Source organism: Dipodomys ordii, unplaced genomic scaffold, assembly GCF_000151885.1.
Source record: "Dipodomys ordii isolate 6190 unplaced genomic scaffold, Dord_2.0 Scaffold130, whole genome shotgun sequence".
NCBI lineage: Eukaryota > Metazoa > Chordata > Mammalia > Rodentia > Heteromyidae > Dipodomys > Dipodomys ordii.
In genome coordinates this window covers 729,337-748,132 of record NW_012267346.1, presented here as the reverse complement: position 1 = coordinate 748,132, position 18,796 = coordinate 729,337, and the positions used below count along the sequence as shown (strand labels likewise).

At 40.3% G+C, this 18,796-nt stretch overlaps 1 protein-coding gene across 2 annotated transcripts in view; it reads left to right on the top strand.

Moving 5' to 3' along the window:
* The window catches only part of E2f3 (E2F transcription factor 3), a 76,074-nt gene extending 58,391 nt beyond the window's left edge, over window positions 1-17,683 (top strand). The window contains exons 2-7 of one of the 2 annotated variants that reach the window (XM_013030424.1): window positions 5,768-5,879; window positions 7,749-7,968; window positions 9,094-9,252; window positions 12,333-12,447; window positions 14,026-14,161; window positions 15,747-17,683. In XM_013030424.1, the coding sequence (XP_012885878.1) occupies window positions 5,768-5,879; window positions 7,749-7,968; window positions 9,094-9,252; window positions 12,333-12,447; window positions 14,026-14,161; window positions 15,747-16,009 (1,005 nt within the window). In that variant the 3' untranslated portion in view covers window positions 16,010-17,683. The remainder of the gene's footprint in view (window positions 1-5,767; window positions 5,880-7,748; window positions 7,969-9,093; window positions 9,253-12,332; window positions 12,448-14,025; window positions 14,162-15,746) is intronic. The other variant, XM_013030425.1, reaches the window with a different exon arrangement.
* The last annotated feature ends 1,113 nt before the right edge of the window (window positions 17,684-18,796 follow it).

The following is an 18,796-nucleotide window of genomic DNA, read 5'->3' as shown; positions in this document are numbered from 1 at the left end:
TGGCCAATCAGGGCCTACTTATAGCAAGCTGGAACCAGCTGGACTTAAAAAGTGGTGAGGCAGAGTGAGTTAAAACATAGTCACAGTTGGAAACTAGATGTTCTTAAAATCTTCATGCCCCAACTCAGTGTCTAGGATCTAAGTAGGATTCCGCTGTGGTCTGGTCTCATTTTCTACTTTAGGTTATTTCACTGGTCCTTGTTCTTTTTAATCGCATTTCCATTGTGTTTTCCCTCATTCTTTATTCAAAGTACCATCTAATATTTGGCCTTGGCACAAAATGTACCATCTATGGAGTCTGTCCCTAGCTCTGGTCTGTTATCTGGGGGAAATGGAGTTCTAGTGTTCAGTTTGTTAATTCACAGCAGGTCATGCTTGCTCTTGATGTAATTTTTCCTGGAGCTTGGTTACATGGTGGTTAAGAACATTTCTTCTGTTCCCACTGTGAAGCTGTGATATTCTTTTCTGTTTGGGTATTCCATCTCTTTTCTGAACTTGTATGTGTTGAATGATGCATAAGACGTTCAGGCAGGATGAAAAATAAGCCACCAGACTTTTTGTGTTTAACCCCAAATGGAAATGATTTTTTACTTTTCTTGTTATGCAAAAGTAACCCACGCTCGTGTTAAAATGATTTTGAAATATGAAAAGCTACAAAGAAAGTAAAATCGCCATCAACATTCTATCCAAAGTCTTAGCTTTTAAACTATTAGATGTGCTATGTATGGATCCTTAGATACTGGCTTCTGAAACATATAATAGCTTGACAAAAATACAATTTTACTATTCACATTGCTTTTAAAAAATAAATAAAAGAAACACTTGCCTATGTAGATGTACATTGTTAGCAATTGCATAAGATTATATTATATAAATTATAATCACATTCAACTTTTCATCTGAAATTGGGCATTTATGTTGAACATAAGTGGAAAAATACAAATATTCAAGGGCCTGCTGTTTTTAATAGATTAAACCCTAGAAACTATACATTTCCAAGATAGGCTCTGGAATTGCTAGTTAAATAGTAGAAATATAATGTCAATGTAGACATGGCATTTTAAAATGCAATAAAAAATTGCAGAAATAAAGATGAAGTCATTATTCCCATATTTAATTTTACTTTCTAAAGATACTCAACACAAACTTTGGATGTAGTTTTCTCCAGACATCTTTTCTTTATCAATATATATGAAGGTTTATAGTTAAAACGATAGATTTATAGTCTTCACCTGCCCCTCCCCCCACCCCTTTTTAGGATCATATTATCTATACCTTCCTATAACTTTAATTGAGCAGCCAAAATTTTTCCTTAGCATACTTGATACTTTCTGAAAATCTTCCCAGGTTGTAAATATAGATGAGACTGTGTATGTGCACATACTTGTGTATGTGTATATCCCCTGCGAGCTACTAATGTTGGGGCTCATCAAGGGACTTTAAGAATGTTTTCCTTGGTTCATTCCAAATAAGTAGACTTATGCAGATGCCATGTGCCTTAGGAAGTCTGAGTCATTTAAGATCAAAGCTTCTGAGGAAACCTGGAACATGTATTTATTACGGTAAAATCATGCAGTGGCAGCCCCTGGGTTGCTATGGAAGCAGACAAGGGACATCACAGTAAGACCATGGGAATCATGGTCACTGGCAAATAATTTGAACTGACCAGGGTTCACTTATTAAACGAAACCTTGAGTAATTCTCAGCCTCTCTGCCTCAGTATACTAAGGCCTGACCACACAGCATCATTGTGAATATTTATGAGGCAATTATTATAGTAAAGAAGTGTTTGGATACCCATTATCAGGTGTCTGTACAAGTAAAGCCAGAGCATATTAATTAATGCAGTATTATGCAGTTCTGAAAAAATACAATCTTTCTATATGCACTGACATCAATCTCGACTTTATTTTGATGGCTACCTTTTGTATAAAATATTAAAGCTCTCTATAGATGTGCTTGTATTAATATAGAACATTTGAAAGAATGTTCAAGTGTTCCTTTCTTTGAGAAAGGAAACTGGAGTAGGAGAAAAGCTTGCTTTCCATGTATACCCATTTGTGTTCCTTAAATTATTATGCACATTTATTATGTAAAGATGTTTCTTAGCTGGGATCCGGTGGCTCATGCCTGTAATCCTAGTTACTGAAGAGGCTGAGACCTGAGGATTGTGGTTCAAAGCCACCCCAGGACTCTTATCTGCAATAAACCACCCAAAAAACAACAAAAGAAAGCCGGAAGTGACGCTATGGCTCAAACTGGTAGAGCACTAACCTTGAGCAAAAAAAAAATCTCAGGGACAGTGCCCAGGTCCTGAGTTTAAGCCCCAGGATACGTGTTTCTCTCTCTCTCTCTCTCTCTCTCTTTCACATACACACACACACACACACACACACACACACACAGTGTTTTCCTAAATCCAAGGATTTTAGGAATTGTGTACAAGGAAACTGTATGAACACCAAATAGATATTTCACAATATCACAATTCTCTGTTGAGCAAGGTACTCACACAATGAGCAAAAAAAAAAATATGAAGTCTGCCCAGAGCAAAGCCGTGAAGGCCGAGATTGACTATCACTATTTAACCCCTTCTTCCATTTGTTGTTGTTGTTGTTGTTGTTGTTACTGTTGTTTATCAAGCATTGAGTTGAAATTTGCAAAGTATTAAAATAATGCTTCTTCATTTATCAGAAATCTTGGCCACTCATCTTCTGACCTGGGACCCATAGGTAATATGTTGTCCATTCAAGCCCAGTTCAGACCTGTACAAAGAAATGGAGAAAGAACAAAAGAACCCAAATGATCCATTTGGAAAAGATAAAATGACCTAAAGTGATCCCCTCCTATAGCTCATCTAGACGAGTTACAGACCCTTGAGGAGTTGATGTGGCTCATGGAGTTGCATGGCCTCCCCACTTCCACCATCTGGCAAGATTTCCAGGGCTGACAGTCTTCTGTGATTCATTTCTTTATGGTATGGATGGAGTCCCTGAAGGCTGAGACACCACTGGCCTGTCTTTCAAGTCTTAGTGATTCTTTGGCAATAGAAGTATGTTAAAGATTTAGTAGATTGTCCATCTGGCATTTAGATTTGGTTGGTTTAGTTGGGTGCTTAGTAACCACAGTCACAAATGGAGACTGGATGTGATCCTTGAAGTTAGATCTCAGCCTCTTAGCAACGGAAACTGGAATTTCCCTGGCCACAGCTTTATGTTTCTTTAGGCCTTTGCCGCACAGAAATTTGAAGTAATAACCTGGGATGGCAAGGAAAATCTAACCTGCCCCTCACAGATAGCTGGCAAAGAGCTAGTTCTTCGTCATGAGGACTTAAGGAAAATAAACAGGAGATCTGGGTCCCAAAGTCTCATTCGTTTTGCCTTCTATTGACTTTACTTTGGGCAGAGAATACAGCTTTATATTGTTCTTCTTGGATTGCTTCCTACAGAGAGAAAAGTTTGCATGGCAAAGCTGTTGACTTTTTTAGGTGGTCTTGCCTCCAATAAACCTTTTCCCTTATCTGTAATGTCTCTCTGACAGCCACAAAATGTGACCCGTGCACAGTGCATTCTGTAAGAATCTGCCAGCTCCCCATTACACCATAGCCCATCCTGACCTGGCTGTTGCTTGTGACAACACACTTATCCCAGCCCAAAAGTGAAAAGATTTTATATGCTAACACATGAAAAATCTGGGGAAGACCAACTGGTCCCTGAGCCAAGCCAAAGTTGAACCATTGCTTTGCTTTGAATTCCTTTCTCCCCTCCCTTCCTTTCCTCTGTCCTCCCCCTGCCTCTCCCCTGCCTTCCCTTCCCTTCCGTCTTCTCTTGTCTGTCTCTGTCTTTCCCTCTCTTGGTGAAGTTCCCTTCTCAGGTAACTTCAGGCTTCTAGCTTATCAGCCCTACTGGAAAGGACACAGTTCCTACTTGCCAGTAGTTCCAGGAAAATTCTTAGGGCTGTCCCTTCTTCACCCTGCTTTGGTTATGTGCCACCAGCCCCATTCGCTGTTTGAAAAGGACAGGATGGAACACTGATTAGCCCAGCCCAGATCACCTGTGTGTACATTGCACTTAGGCTTCGAGAAGGAAGGTCTGCCTTTCCCAAACAAAAAGAGGAAACATTTGTCAGGCTAGGAAACAACAGGGCCACACAAAGACTTGACAGTACAGCTGGAAAGCAATAATAAAATCAAAAGAAAATTTGCCATATTGTCCTTTCTTTGATAGAAAGATAATATATGCCATGAATCTACACACACATACCGGTGAAATAACCATCTTGGTGTGTTATAATTATTTAATATTTTATAAAGCCAAAGTATGTTAATATGTAGGCAATATAAAAAATTAACATTTCACTCTTTTATGTATATGTCTTTGAAATTCAATGTATATTTTACATGAGGCATGTACAGGTCTGGGGAAGCTTTTGATCAGTGGCTGCTGGTGTTGGTTGGACAAGTTTAAGTTTAGCCGGAAACTTTTCGTAGGGAAGCGTGGGGATCCATCATCCTCTGACGGGTGATTACTTGGGCTTCCACATTGTGGACTGTTAATCTGAAATTGTAAATATCATTTGAAAAATTACCCCCGTCCCAGACGAGCCTTGCGTCTTGTTGAAACTACTTTTGCCTAAATGCCTGTCTGTTCTCATCCTATTCACTCTTAGCAGTAACTTCTTTAATCATCTGTCTTCTCTCTTGCTCCCTACCTATGCCCTAAGAAGAGGCTTTCTTTCTTTTCTTCAACCACAGTTTGAAGTACATACTTTACAAAGGTATTTTTTAATGGAATAGGATTGAAATAACTTACTTGAGAGTTCCTCATTTTCCAAGTTTCATGACAAACTAGAGAAAGGAATACTAGTTAAAGTCACCATGGCTGTTTGCAATATTTGTTCTGATGAAGGACCATTTGCAGCCTGAAGTGACTTGTTTTACTCTTCAATGACTTGGTGAATATATCGTGAGTGAATGCTCAGATACTTACGAAACTTAAGCTCTGCATACACAAAGATAAATGGAGGGCAGTCTCCGCCTTAAAGAGAATGAGAAACAGATAAGTAATTTCTACAATAATCCCAGTTAAGTGTTAGGATACAAATAAGCAGAAGGTTTGGGGAACACAAGAAAGGCACCAGTGGCTCACACCTATAATCTTAGCTATTCAGGGGGCTGAAATTTGAGGATCTTGATTTGAAGCCAACCCTAGCAGGAAAGTCCTTGAGACTTATCTCCAATTGACCACTAAAAAGACAAAAATGGAGCTGTAACTTAAGTGGTACTGTGTCACCTTGAGTGAAACCACTTAAGGGACAGCACTCAGATTGTGGGTTCAAGCCCCAATAACCACACACACACACACACACACACGAATCCAACTAAGCTCAGAACAGAAGATGGACAGTTACCATGAATTTATGTCCATGAGATTTTCTTAGCCTTCATGCCCAGCATATATATTGAATCAAAGAATAAATGAACAAAAGTTAAGTCAAAGAATGAATGAACAAAAGTGACCCTGATCCAACAGTAAAGGATCTCTGTTTTGTCCAGTGTTAATAGGTGATTGCTGCAGGTAAAGAGTTTGGGTGACAGCCTACCTTCCCAAGCTAGACTTCTGGTTCTAGGGAGTGACCAGCCAAGCAGCAAGACAGAGCCAAGGAATGAGAGCTGACTGGAGCCTGCAGCCTCTGTCAGGACCAAGCACAAACAGCATCCCTTCTTGTCCATATAACCATGACAAGTGATTGTACTTTCTTATTCCAGGCAAAGCGAAGGCTGGAGCTGGGTGAAAGTGGCCATCAGTACCTCTCAGATGGTTTAAAAACCCCCAAGGGCAAAGGAAGAGCTGCACTACGGAGTCCAGATAGCCCAAAAAGTAAGGATTCTTTGATCTGTTCCCTGTTTTCCTTGATGTGAGATTCCTACCTTGCAAAGCTTGTGGCTGGAAGGATGCCATGGTGTGAATAGTTGGGCATGTTTTGTTCATTTTCATCTCTTTCTGTGCCTCTCCAGAGATTAAATACAGTTTTTGCAGACACCTAGCAAAGGGCTACTAGTCACTGTAATACCTGAATCCTGACTTCCAGGAAGACTACTTTTAACTAGAAGCAGTTTTGTTTTCAACTCAGTGCTATCAGTTTTTGGTCTCATTCTATAATCAGATTTAATTTTCACTTCCCGAATGGACATTACCTCCGAGTTGGAGACAAGCTAGGCGGAGACAAACTATGCCAGAGTCAGACATGTCTCTGCCGACCTCAATCTGCAGCTCAGCAGATGGCAGTATAAGAATTGATTGCACCAATAAAATGCAGCTACTTCTACTTCCATTGGATGCTATCATCATTTTATCTGAGAGACAGAAGTTATAAACAGCCAGACAGTCCCATTATGTCTTTTTTATTATTCTTGTTAGAGTTTTGAACTCAGGGTCTCATGCTTGCTAGGCAGGCAATCTACTGTTGAGCCACATCTCCAGCCCTACTTTTCACTGGTTATGGCTTAAGATAGTGTCTTACTTCCTGCCCAGGCACATTCCTGGACCACTATTCACCTATTTTAGGCTTCTTAGTACTGTTGAGATGACAAACATGCACTTACAATGTCCCACTTCCTTCTAATTGAGATAGTCTTACAGATTTTCCTGCCCTAGCAGGTCTTGAACTGTGATCCTCCCTTCTCAGCCTCCCAAGTAGCTATGATTACAGGGATTAGCCTGTACTTACATTTACTACAAAGGCTAAATTAGACTTCATTTCCTCCCTGCCTATAGTTTATGCATTAAGCCATCCACCAAGGGTGTGTGTATCAAGCCAAATCAAAAATTTATTCTAGGCTGGTAATGTAGCTTAGTGGATAAAAACAGGGGGGGAAAGCCAGAAGTGGTGTTGTGGCTCAAGTGGTAGAGTGCTAGCCTTGAACAAAAGTTCAGGGACAGTGCCCAGGCCCCAGAGTTCAAGCCCCAGGACTGGCAGGGGAAAAACAAACAAACAGAAAAAAACTTTAAACACTTATGGAAGAATGACCAATCATAAGTAAGTAGCAAAATTTTAAGAGCCATGGGGAGCTTTGTTGTTAAAACTTTCCAGGTATTTCTTATCAAAATGAAACTGAAAACTCAGCAGTCTGGTGAGAGCTTGAGCCTGGCTCTATCAGGGTAAGCGCTATGTGATTGCCTGAGGCTACAGCACCTTTTCATGAATTGACCAAGTAGTTTGAAGCAGACTTTCCTTCCTGGGCTGGTTTTGAACCATGATCCTCAGATCTCAGCCTCCTGAGTAGCTAGGATTACAGGCATGAGCCACCGGTACCCGGCTAAAACAAGAAGTTTTATTATCCCTTTCTGTTTTGTTTTATGCCAGCCCTGGGGCTTGAACTCAGGGCCTATGCACTGTCCCTGAGTTTTTTTGCACAAGGCTAGCACTTTGCCATTGGAGCCACAGCTCCACTTCTGGCTTGTTTAACAGAACTAAGAGTCTCAGAGTGACTTTGAACCATAATCCTCATATCTCAGCCTCCTAAGTAGCTAAGATTATAGGCATGAGCCACTGGTGCCCAGCTGTCCCTTCTTTTTCTGATCAAGTAATCTCATAACTTTTGGAACTCACCCAAAACAACAGCTTGGCTTCAAATACTAATCCTCGGGCTGCAGTGGGAAAGAGGGCTTGCTTACCTGCAAAGAAACCCTTCATTTCTTTCCCCCTATCCCCCCCACCCGTTCGGGTTTTTTTTGTTTTTCTTTAAGCTCCAAAATCTCCCTCAGAAAAAACGCGGTATGATACGTCACTCGGTCTGCTCACCAAGAAGTTCATTCAGCTACTGAGCCAGTCACCTGATGGGGTCTTGGATTTGAACAAGGCAGCAGAGGTGCTGAAAGTGCAGAAGAGAAGGATTTACGATATCACCAACGTGCTTGAAGGCATCCACCTCATTAAGAAGAAGTCTAAGAACAACGTTCAGTGGATGTGAGTAGGAGAACAGTCTCCCAATGCACTTGGCCTGCAGAGGTTCCTTTCTTTCCAGCTGCCTCAGTTTCCAGATTCTTGCCCCTGCTCCATTTCTTTTCTTCCCTCCCTTCTTTCTCTCTTTCCTCCTCAGCTTGTTATGTAGCCACTCAGTCTTTCATCATAGAGACCATTTAGATGAAGTGTGACTTTGTGAGGTAGACCAAATGTTCATCTGGGTAGATAAAGTGACTGCACAATCACAAAGCATCTTTACCTTGGTTCTAATAGATTGATTCATTCTCTTGTAAATTCAGGCAAGACCTTAGTGTCTCAGTTTCTTGTGTAGATCAGGGATGGTAACACATACTTGCATGCCATATATGTTACACATGGTAATCCATAACATTTATGCATCATGGACAGAGCAATGTGTTTTATAACTGCCAGTGTTGTGTAAGTATAACACTGAACTCTTGAGCATCATGGAAAGAATAAATCTGTTTTAAGGTGGTTTTGGAAAAAAAAATACAGTCACACATCAGATCAATAGGTAACTTCTTTGTGCTTTTTAGAATTTTGGACAGTTCAGTAACCCATTGTGACCTGTGTGTTAGAGAAACCTATTGAGTACTGGTCTTTGTTCTTGTATATTCCTACTGCATCTATTTCCTTAAACCCATTTTCTTCTTACTGTTGGTGTGAGACCCTCAGAAACTACCTAGGTCTCTCATGCTACGGAAGATTTTTCCTTTTTCGTTTTGAGTCATTTTATCTCTGCTGTCCTTCTGTGTCTTTCTCCTCTTTTTCTCTTCTTTCTTGCCCCACTGTCCAGGCATGCGGGGGGAGGGGGATGGCAGGGGAGCAGGTGGCTGTTTTCCTTTGCCCTCTGAATTTGAACCTTCTGAAGAACTAGAGTTCCTTTAGAAGAAAAGACCCCGAAAATAACAGTGCTTTTCTCACCTAATTTCTATGACATGAAAAGTTGAGTGCTGTATGAAAAGTATATATAAAGTTCTAATTTTAACATGACTAAAACAAGCAGTGTGACCTCCCATTATCAAGAGGGAGCATTCACCCAAAGGACCAATTCTCCCTCCCCTGGTGCTCATGGGCAGCCTTAAAGAATCTGTGTTTGACTTCTAGGGGCTGCAGTCTGTCTGAGGATGGGGGCATGCTGGCCCAGTGTCAAGGTCTGTCAAAAGAAGTGACAGAGCTCAGTCAGGAAGAGAAGAAACTAGATGAGCTGATCCAAAGCTGCACCCTGGACCTCAAACTGTTAACCGAGGATTCAGAGAATCAGAGATATCCTTTGTGCCACTAGTTTATTAGGGGCTAATGCCTTCTAGACTAACCGTCTCATTTATTCACGAGCTAGATTTTACTCTAGTTTTTTACCTCTATGTGTATGTTTATGTGCGCATGTGTGTATGTGCATGTCCTCGCACCCACGTCCCCACTCACCTTTATCTCAGTATCCATTTTGTTAGCCAGGTGGGAGCTGGTTTTTAAAGCATTCTATTCTTGTGTGGTTGGAATGTACGGGTACACTCCTGTCGTAAGACCACGTTATTAAAAGATGTGTAAGGTGTCAGTATTAATTAATATTAATAACAATACTCAGCAGATTTGCTTCCCAGATTTTTGGTGGGTGTTAGCTGTCGCTGTTGGGGTTCTCACATTCTATTTTCTTTTCATTAGACATAGTAGCAGTTGGAATGTGTTGATTATCTATTGGGCTGAGAAATTGGAAAGAGAATAGAAAACTTAATTACTCTCTGTAGTGATATCCATGTGGAATTCCTACATTCAGGAGACAAAGGCAAGAAGAGTGCCAATTCAACATCAGCCCAGGCTATATAGTGAGTGAGGCCTTCTCCAAGACAGAGAGAGAGATTATGTTTTAACACCGTGTGTTATTTTCCACCCCAAGACTGACTTCAGAAATACCCTAGAACCTGAGACATCTCAATTTATATATTCAAGTGGAGACCAAACAACAGTTTTTAAGTCATCCTGTCCATATTTTTCAAGGTTCTTTTTTCTAACAAGGTTCTTTTTTTCCTATCTTGGAAAGGATAGGATCATTTTCTTTTTAGATTTAATCAGTTTTTAAACCCACAAGTTGTTTATGTTCTGTTGACCTTGTCATTTGATAATTAGGGGGTGGAATCTTCTCAAGTGAGATGACTTAAACCCCCAACAGTGGCCAGAGGAGGTTCACAAGAGAAGAAATTGATAGTGGAGCTGTTTCATTCATTGTTAAGTAGGAGTCCTGTTGTGAAGGAACTGTGTGGTTACACGTGATTGGCAGTTTTCTGGAATGTGTGGCTCATGGCATTGCCACACCTGTTCACTTTCTCAGAGACCTTTGTTGAAGAAAATGAAAGCTGCTTTCCAGGGGACAGCAAACACAAGGAACGGATTTGGGAAGGAGCCCCAAAGGAAGCACTTTCTAAGTTTGTAAGATTAAAAAAAGGTATTTGTACAGTTTATTTCAATTCACCATTCAGTTCCCAATTTGGTACAGCTTGTTCACAAATGTGTTGAAATTTTCCTTCCTGCAGCATGTTGAGTAATTGTAGATGAGGTTTTATTTTAATAAGTTCTTCTCACGTCGATTTTTGACAGGCTGGCTGTAGGGGAAGAACCTGGTTATCAGTTTTTCCTAGTGTTGTCAGTAAAAGTCAGAAGTGTCTTCTGTAATGCTATTAGTTGGCTTTTTTGGTATGGGATAAATGTTGACCTAAAAAACACAGTTTTCCAAGGACATTAACCCAAGCTCAACCTTGAACTTACTGTTGTCTCAGCTGTTGAGTTTTAGAGAACATACTCTGTGAAAGATACCCCTATCTAGATACGCAGAATTTGTGAGGATATGTTTTATTTTGTATTGTTTCTAAGGAGAAGATTCATAGCTTCCTTCAGTATCTAATATGCCACTTCTGGTGGTTCTATCATTTCCTCTGAGCTCTAAACTTTTTCTCAGAATTCACTATGTGAGATAGCAGACATTATGAGCTAGATCCTATTACTCGGCAGAACTGTGTTCATTGTTCTGTTATTTTCTGTTTTAGTCTAGACATTCTCCTGGGTTCCTATGTAGAAAAAGTCTGACTATAAACATTGTATCTCAGTTATGTTCCATATTCCGTATACAAGAAAGGCAGGCAGCCTCATAGCTTTTAGTGCTAACTGCAAATTTGTCTCTTGTGAGCTTTCCTGAATATGTTTGCCATATAATAAGTGCCATATTCTTTCATGATACCCTTTAGGCTTAGCTTGCAGGGCCCCTGAAGGAATTGTTCATTGCTGGGAAGTACTGCTAGGAGTAGTGATGCTACTTTGTTTTCTTGGGGTTTTTTTGTTGTTGTTGTTATTGTTTGTTTGGTTTTCATTGGTTTGTTTTTTTATTTATTTGCTTGTTTTTTATTGGTCGTGGGGCTTGAACTCTGGGCCTGGGCGCTGTCCCTCAGCTCTTCAGCTTAAGGCAATAGCACTCTACCACTTGAGCCACAGCGTCACTTCCAGTTTTCTGAGTAGTTTATTGGAGATAAGAGTCTCACAGACTTTCCTGCCCGGGCTGGTTTTGAGCCGTGATTCTCAGATCTCAGCCTCCTGAGTAGCTAGGATTACAGGTGTGAGCCACCAGCGCCTGGCTGCTACTTTATTCTCTTTTCCTTACATCAGTGTTTCTCAAATTCATTCAGGCAGCTGGGAGCCACTTTTCTCCTTGTGAACACTGAAGTGTTGGTTAAGTTAAAAAGAATAAGTTTTCTTACAGAAATGACACTCTTATCTGTAGGCAGTACATAATCACAACCAGTTCAGGAGCACTTCAGAAAACCAGCTTGGCTGCCTTCTTCCACTTACTCATTCACGTGATGGCTGCTGACACTTGCTAATAGCAGATAGGCATGACTAGAGTTACAAAAAAAGATTATCATTCATAGAACATGCCTTTTCTTTTCTATAAATTGGGTTCTACCATCATTCAGTTTGAGTGACAGGTACTGCATCTCAGTGCATGAAATACCTATGTACCAGAGGGACCTGGTTTCAGAAGCTCTGACCTAAGTGGGATTTGATTTTCATTTGATAGTTTAACTATTCTGCTTTTTGTGTCTATTTTAATACCCTAAATAACCAGAGACATAGAAATAGGCAAGAGAATGTCTTTATGTCTTTGTTTAGAACATCAATCAGTAAAAAAGATCCATGGGGTTGGGGCGGCAGGGGGAGATATCTGAAGATCCAAAATGGGAGATATGTATTCTTAGAAATCATAAAAGAATTTAATTTTTCTCCATGTTGTTTTTTTTTTCATTTTTATGATGGGTATGTCTTAAGGCATTTATATGGAAGTTTTCCTTAACACTCCTTACGTTAGCTTATGTTACATATCAAGATATTCGAAAAATTAGTGGCCTTAAAGACCAAACTGTTATAGTCGTGAAAGCCCCTCCAGAAACAAGACTTGAAGTGCCTGACTCATTAGAGGTAAGGAGGCAGCATCTTCATGTATGTACAGAGATCTTTCTGGAATACGTGATGTGGAAGGATTGTTGACTCATGGTTAAAGTCTGTTCCCTCCTAAGAGCTTAATGGTTCACTCTCATTTGTTTTGCTTAGCCCTAAATTTAAAACAGTTCAACAGTTCACTGATCATAAAATGTCCAAAATGTCTAATTTTAGACTAGCAAGGCATTTAGCTCAAAGCAATCTATGATGTCCTGCCCTTCTTAAACTTTCTCCTTTTTTTCTTTCTTTTTTTTTCAATCATTTATTATCTAGGGGTTCTTATCAATTTGAACTACTTAAGGAATTTTCTGTTGATTACCCTATATATAAATGGTAATGACTTATATACAGTAGTTACCATGAATAAAGATACAGATATTTTTCAAGTATATCCCTAACTTGGCATATTTTAAGAACTTCTTCCGTGATTTATAACATGTTTACTTCAAAAAATTAAATAGGACCTTGGGGTAACTAATAGACCAGAATATTTTCAGAAAGTAGGGTATACATTTTTTGTAATTTCTCTCAGATGTTATTTGATAATATAGCCTACTGCTATAAGAAGGACAACAATGGGGGGAAACACATAAATGATAAAGTGAGATGAAATTCACAAGCGTTCCCCCCTTCCCCCATTAAGGTACAATTCCTGCCTTAAAAGATAATAGCTCTAAAGCCAGGTGCTGGTGACTCATGCCTGTAATTGTAGCTACTCTCAGGAGGCTGAGCTCTGAGGATCGAAGTTCATTGCCAGCCTGGGGAGGAATGTATGAGACTCATCTCCAGTTAACCACTAGAAAACTGGAAGTGGCACTGTGGCTCAAAGTGGTAGAATGCTGGGCTTCTGCAAAAGAGCCCAGCAAAAGAGGCCCTGAGTTCAAATCCCTAGATGAATTGAATTTTGTCATTAAGCTATAGATTCTCTTAAATACAGTTCCTCATACTTAAGAATAATACTCATAAATTGGTTAGTAAAGTTTAGTATTGGAAAGTCCTACAATAAAGAAACAAAAAACATAAAATACCAAATTTCCAACTCTTAGCAAGCCCCTTAATAATTTGTGAAAAACGAATATATCCAAAGAACCATTTTCACAGTTAGCCAATTAGATAACCCAAGATCCCATTTAATTTATTGGCATTCCTCTTGCCCTCTTTGCTTTTTCTCTAGGGTAGAAATTAGCAAACTTATTTTTTAAATTGCAGGGCTTTATGAGCAACAAGCTCTGTTCAAACTCCAGCTACTAAATTCTTTCATTTTAAAAACAGTCAGAGACATGTATATTGGGACAGATTTTGACTCTATTCCAATAAAACTTTTATTTATAAAGCAAGTCGGTGGATCGGTGGATTGACCGTGGCCCTCGGGCTGTTGTTTGCTGACTGACTCCTGCTCTAGAGGATGACCTTCATTGATAAAAGTCAGGTTAGGGGTGAGGAAGCAAAATGAACAATGACTATTACCCTTGCAGTTCAATCTTCAGTGAAATTTACTATGTTTTTCATTTCTAAAAGAACTTGTGAGTTGAGCTTCTCTCATTTCTGTTATTATAGAGCCTACAAATACATTTGGCAAGTACCCAAGGACCCATTGAAGTTTACTTGTGTCCAGAAGAGACTGAAACACACAGTCCAATGAAAACAAACAATCAAGACCACAATGGGAATATCTCTAAACCCACCTCCAAAGGTAAAAATTTTCTACCATTAACTTTTAGAAACTTTGTTAAAAAGGAAGATAACTAGAAGGATTCTGAATCTGAACCACAAGTCTAGACCCAAAAGAAAAAATATTGCTTCAACTGTTATTAAGGTAATATTTCTTAAAACTCATTCTGACTGGATTAAAGTGGGCAATGACTTCTCCACCTACTTACTGAGTCCTTTGGGGGTTTTATTATCAGCAAAAGACATTTCCTTGTAGTGTTTTGAAAAATGGAGGATCATCAGCTACAGTTGGCCTTCCTTTTTGGAGGGCGTGGGGGTGGGGGTTGATCTCAAGGCCTTGGCTCTGTCCTTTGGCTTTTTGCTCAAGGCTGGCACTACAAGTTGAGATAGATCTCTGCTTCTGGCATTTTGGTGGTTAATTGGAGATGACAGACTCACAGACTTTACTGCAGCAGGCTTTGAATCTTGATCCTCAGATCTCAGCTTCCTAAGTAGGTAGGATTACAGGTATGAGCCACCAGTGCCAAGCTTTGATGTTGCCAACATCATTATAGAGGCAAGTGAAGACTGCAGGGAAAAGAGCCTTTGTCAGAGAATCTTACTTATTTCCTTCCCCAGGGAAATGTGGAGAAGATATATCTGGGAAATAAATGCAATTCCCCTTCCTCCTCTGTCACAAGGACAAAGCACTCTCCAGTTCCTAAGCCCTGCCTCATTCCCCAGCCATCTCCCCAAAGAGCAGCCAATAGGAGCGCTTGAATGAAGTGGGTCTGATTTGATGCTAGGAAAAATATTACACCTAAAATAAAACAAAAGACCATCCATCTTCAACTATAGAATTTCAAAGTATGTCTTGACTAGATGAATTTTTAGAGGAATTGCTAATAAACTACTTATTTTAAGAAGACTTAAAGTTGAGTTTTTGTTGGAAGACCATGGTTTTTGCTTTATATTTTGTTATTCTTTAAGGAATAACTAGATAGTAGAGAAAAGTTGTTTTTGTTTTTTAAAGTGTCATCTTTGGAGTAATTTGGATCCTTGTTTTTTGACAGTAGAGGGGTTCCTTTGTTTTGTTTTTTAAGTTCTTTATTGAGATTAAGTGATTACATAAATTTCACAGTATTGTGGGATAGTGATACTTAGCTAAAGTCACAAACACATTTTTACCTTCACAAGGCAAATTGTCATTATCATGGTCTATAAAGCTTGTGAAATCTACAAAACTTTGACAATACAACTGTTTCTCCCAGACCTGGTGATATGTACATTTCTTTTCTTAGTGTACACTGTTTTGTTGTTTTTTAATGAGTTAAGACTAGGTCAGGAAGTGGTGCTATGGTTCAAGCGGTAGAGCGCTTGCCTTGAACTGAAGAGCTGAGAGACAGCGCCCAGGCCTGGAGTTCAAGCCCCATGACCGAAAAAAAAAAAAAAAAAGACTAGGTCAAAGACAAATCACTCCTTTGTATTTTAGTATAAAATGTAGCTTCTGTCATGAAGCCATCTTATTTTCTTAATCAGAAAGCAGTGTATACCTGTCTTCCAAAATACTGGTGAATTTGATTGTCTCCTAACTTACTTTGGTTTACTCTCCAATGTTTTCTTTTCAGATTTGGCTTCAAACAACTCAGGACATAGTGATTGCTCAATTTCTATGGCAAACCTTTCTCCTTTGGCCTCCCCCGCCAACCTTTTGCAGCAGACCGAGGACCAAATTCCTTCCAACCTAGAAGGGCCATTTGTGAACTTACTGCCTCCCCTGCTCCAGGAGGACTATCTACTGAGCCTGGGGGAGGAGGAAGGCATCAGTGACCTCTTTGATGCTTACGATTTGGAAAAGCTGCCACTGGTGGAAGACTTTATGTGTAGTTGATTGTGCTTTGTGTGAACTCTCCTTATAAACCAATATTTTTTTATCATGGAACCAGAACATCTGTCATGCAGTGTTGTCCCTTCCTACTTTCTTCCTCCAAGAGAGTATCATGAAGTAAACTACAAACTTCAGAACAAAGCTGACATTTTAATGAATTTAGGATATCTGTCTAAACGCACAGTCGCAGGCTCCCCTGGGAAAGTCCTGCCTTTATTCCAGGCTCCAAATTCTCCTGGATGAGTCAGCAAGTGAGAAAATGTGCAATCAGGTGTCTCTCACCTGTCCTTTTCCTTCCCTGCCTCCCTCCATTCCTTCCCTCCCTCCCGGATTGGCTTGCTGTGCCTGATGGATGGGCTGTAGAATGGGTCTGGCCACCTGGCCCACTGGAAAACAGCAATCTTCCTTAATAGCATTTCAAGCCGTGCCTTCTGTGCAGAATGCATGTCTTTGGGGTCTGCTAATATGGAATGGAACTGCAGCAAACGCAAACTTGAAGTCATGCAAAGTATGAAATGGATTTCTTCAACTCTTCTTAGGAATATTTAAATTACTGTCCTAATTCAGTGTAAGCTATGGACTTCGTGTCCCATCAGGGGGTCATGAGAACCTCCAAGCCTTTCGGATGAAGAACCTGTTTTGTTTTGTTTTTTTTTTTTCAAATACTTGTTGCAGATACAGAAGACTAGTAGAGTTCTGCCACTCGAAGCTGTTGTGGATTTTCCTGTCTCCATAAACCACTTCTACTTCCCTGTCCCTAATGTATTTGTGAGTTTCTGATTGATTTGTAGCAAATGCCTACTTGGGAGTTCCTTGTGGATTGTTTTAGACTTTTTCCTTTTTGTTTTTTTTTTTAAGCTGCCATTTAAGCATTCCTGTGGCACCCATCACCATTTCAATTTAATTGTTTACTTTCAAGTGATTTTTGCAAGTTCAGAGTATTTTAGCAGAGGGAGAGAACCTCTACTGATCAGAGCATCTTAAACCTGTGTGACCCAAGGTCTACCAGCCTCTGCAAGAAGCATCATCCTACCTTGCTTCCTTCCGCAGGAAGGGAGCTTGGAGCGAGTCAGCTCTGGAGCTCACTTGTATGGGTGGCTCATTGCAAAGGATTAACAGGTCAGATGACAAAAAATAAAAAGCAGTCCCAAGGAACAGCCAGGCATGGACCCCTCCATCCTTGGGCTTCCCGGGCCCCTGTGACCGGGGAAAGGGCTCTTATGCCATACTCAGGGAGACCACTTCTCAGGATGGGTTCAGATGGAGAGGCCTCTAGGGAGACAGACATCCCATTGTGTGAGTGGCATTCTATCATGGCACTTCCTTAAGCTAGAAAGAGCAAGGAGCTCCCACTGTTTTGGGAGTGGAAGACTCCTGGCCCAAACCCATTCCCCTCCACTATGAAGGAAGTCAGAAGATAGAAAATGAAGTGGAATGCCAGGGCGTCTCCTTCACTCCTCAGGAATGGTACCCCATGTTGGAGGCTTTCACATAGCTTCAGATCTTACCAGTTTCATCCAAGAATGGCATTCCCACTGGCAGGTGGCGATGGCCATCTTCTCCTGGGAGTATGGCATAGTACCTCAACTCCATTTCTTGGATGCTAAGGGCTGCAGAAATGAGGGAGTCATGAAATCTCCAAATGAACAGTTAAATTGAAATGCTATGTGCCTGGCCCATTGCCGTGGGGGTGGGGTGGGTGGGGGGACACATAGTAGGCACCCAACTTGTATGCGTTAATTGAAAATACATCCCCTTAGGAGAAAAAATTTTTAATAAACCACAAGAACCCCGGCCAGTTTACTCTAGTTAGATTTCCACAATATGCAAAGTGGTGGTGGGGTCAAGACAGATGACACCAGCACTTTAAGCTCTGTGTGTGGGTATGTGTGGTGTATGTTTGGGAAGAAAAACAAAGGTGCAGACTATCTTCCTCTCTCTTCTTCAGCCTCCATCCCCAGCCTCCTCCCCTCATACACACTGGACTTGGTACAAAATATCCGTGTGGTCCCGAGCTAAAGCATTGGGGTGGAGGAGGGAGGGGGAGCTTTGTGTTAAGTGCCTACTGGAAATGCACTGTGGGGTTTTTTCCTGTATGGGAAACCATTTATGCCAAGCTTTTCCCCCATTTCCCATATTTATCTCATCTGGTTAGCTGCCTCTGCTTCCAGCTTTGTGTGATTCTCATTGCCAGCTGCACAGAGCTGATGTTTTTCCAAAGTCTAAAAACTGAGCTCACCTGGCTAGGTTGTTGTGTGTTTTGTTGATCTTGAACCTTTTCGTAATATAAATGCCATATTTATTATTTTAAGAAATGAAAGGAATACTAATAAGTCTTAAAAGTTCCTTCAAGCATAAGGTGTTTTTGTTTTTGTTTTTTGTTATTTTGCAGTTAATGGGCTTAACTGGTGTACATTAATGAGTCGTCCATACTGTATTCTGTTCGTGTTAGGCATTTCTTTTTCCATAATATCTGGCACACGAAGTGGGTTAGTAGTACTACAGTATTTGTGCCACTTTGAGTACTAAAGTATGCAGGTTTCCTGGTACCATTGAGTTGCTGCTATTAAAGCTCACACATGAAATGGCTATAAGTTACAAGTGTGCGAATTATGACTGCGTGAGCCTTAGAAACTAAAATGTATAAAGGGCAACACATGAGCTGTCAAACAGCGTTAGGTGTGTTTATATGTACAGAGTTGTGCATAGCGATCGTTTTATTTAAGTTGATAATGTAGTCTATTCACATTTTCATTATTTAGCAATTTTGTACAAAAAAATAGCAATTAA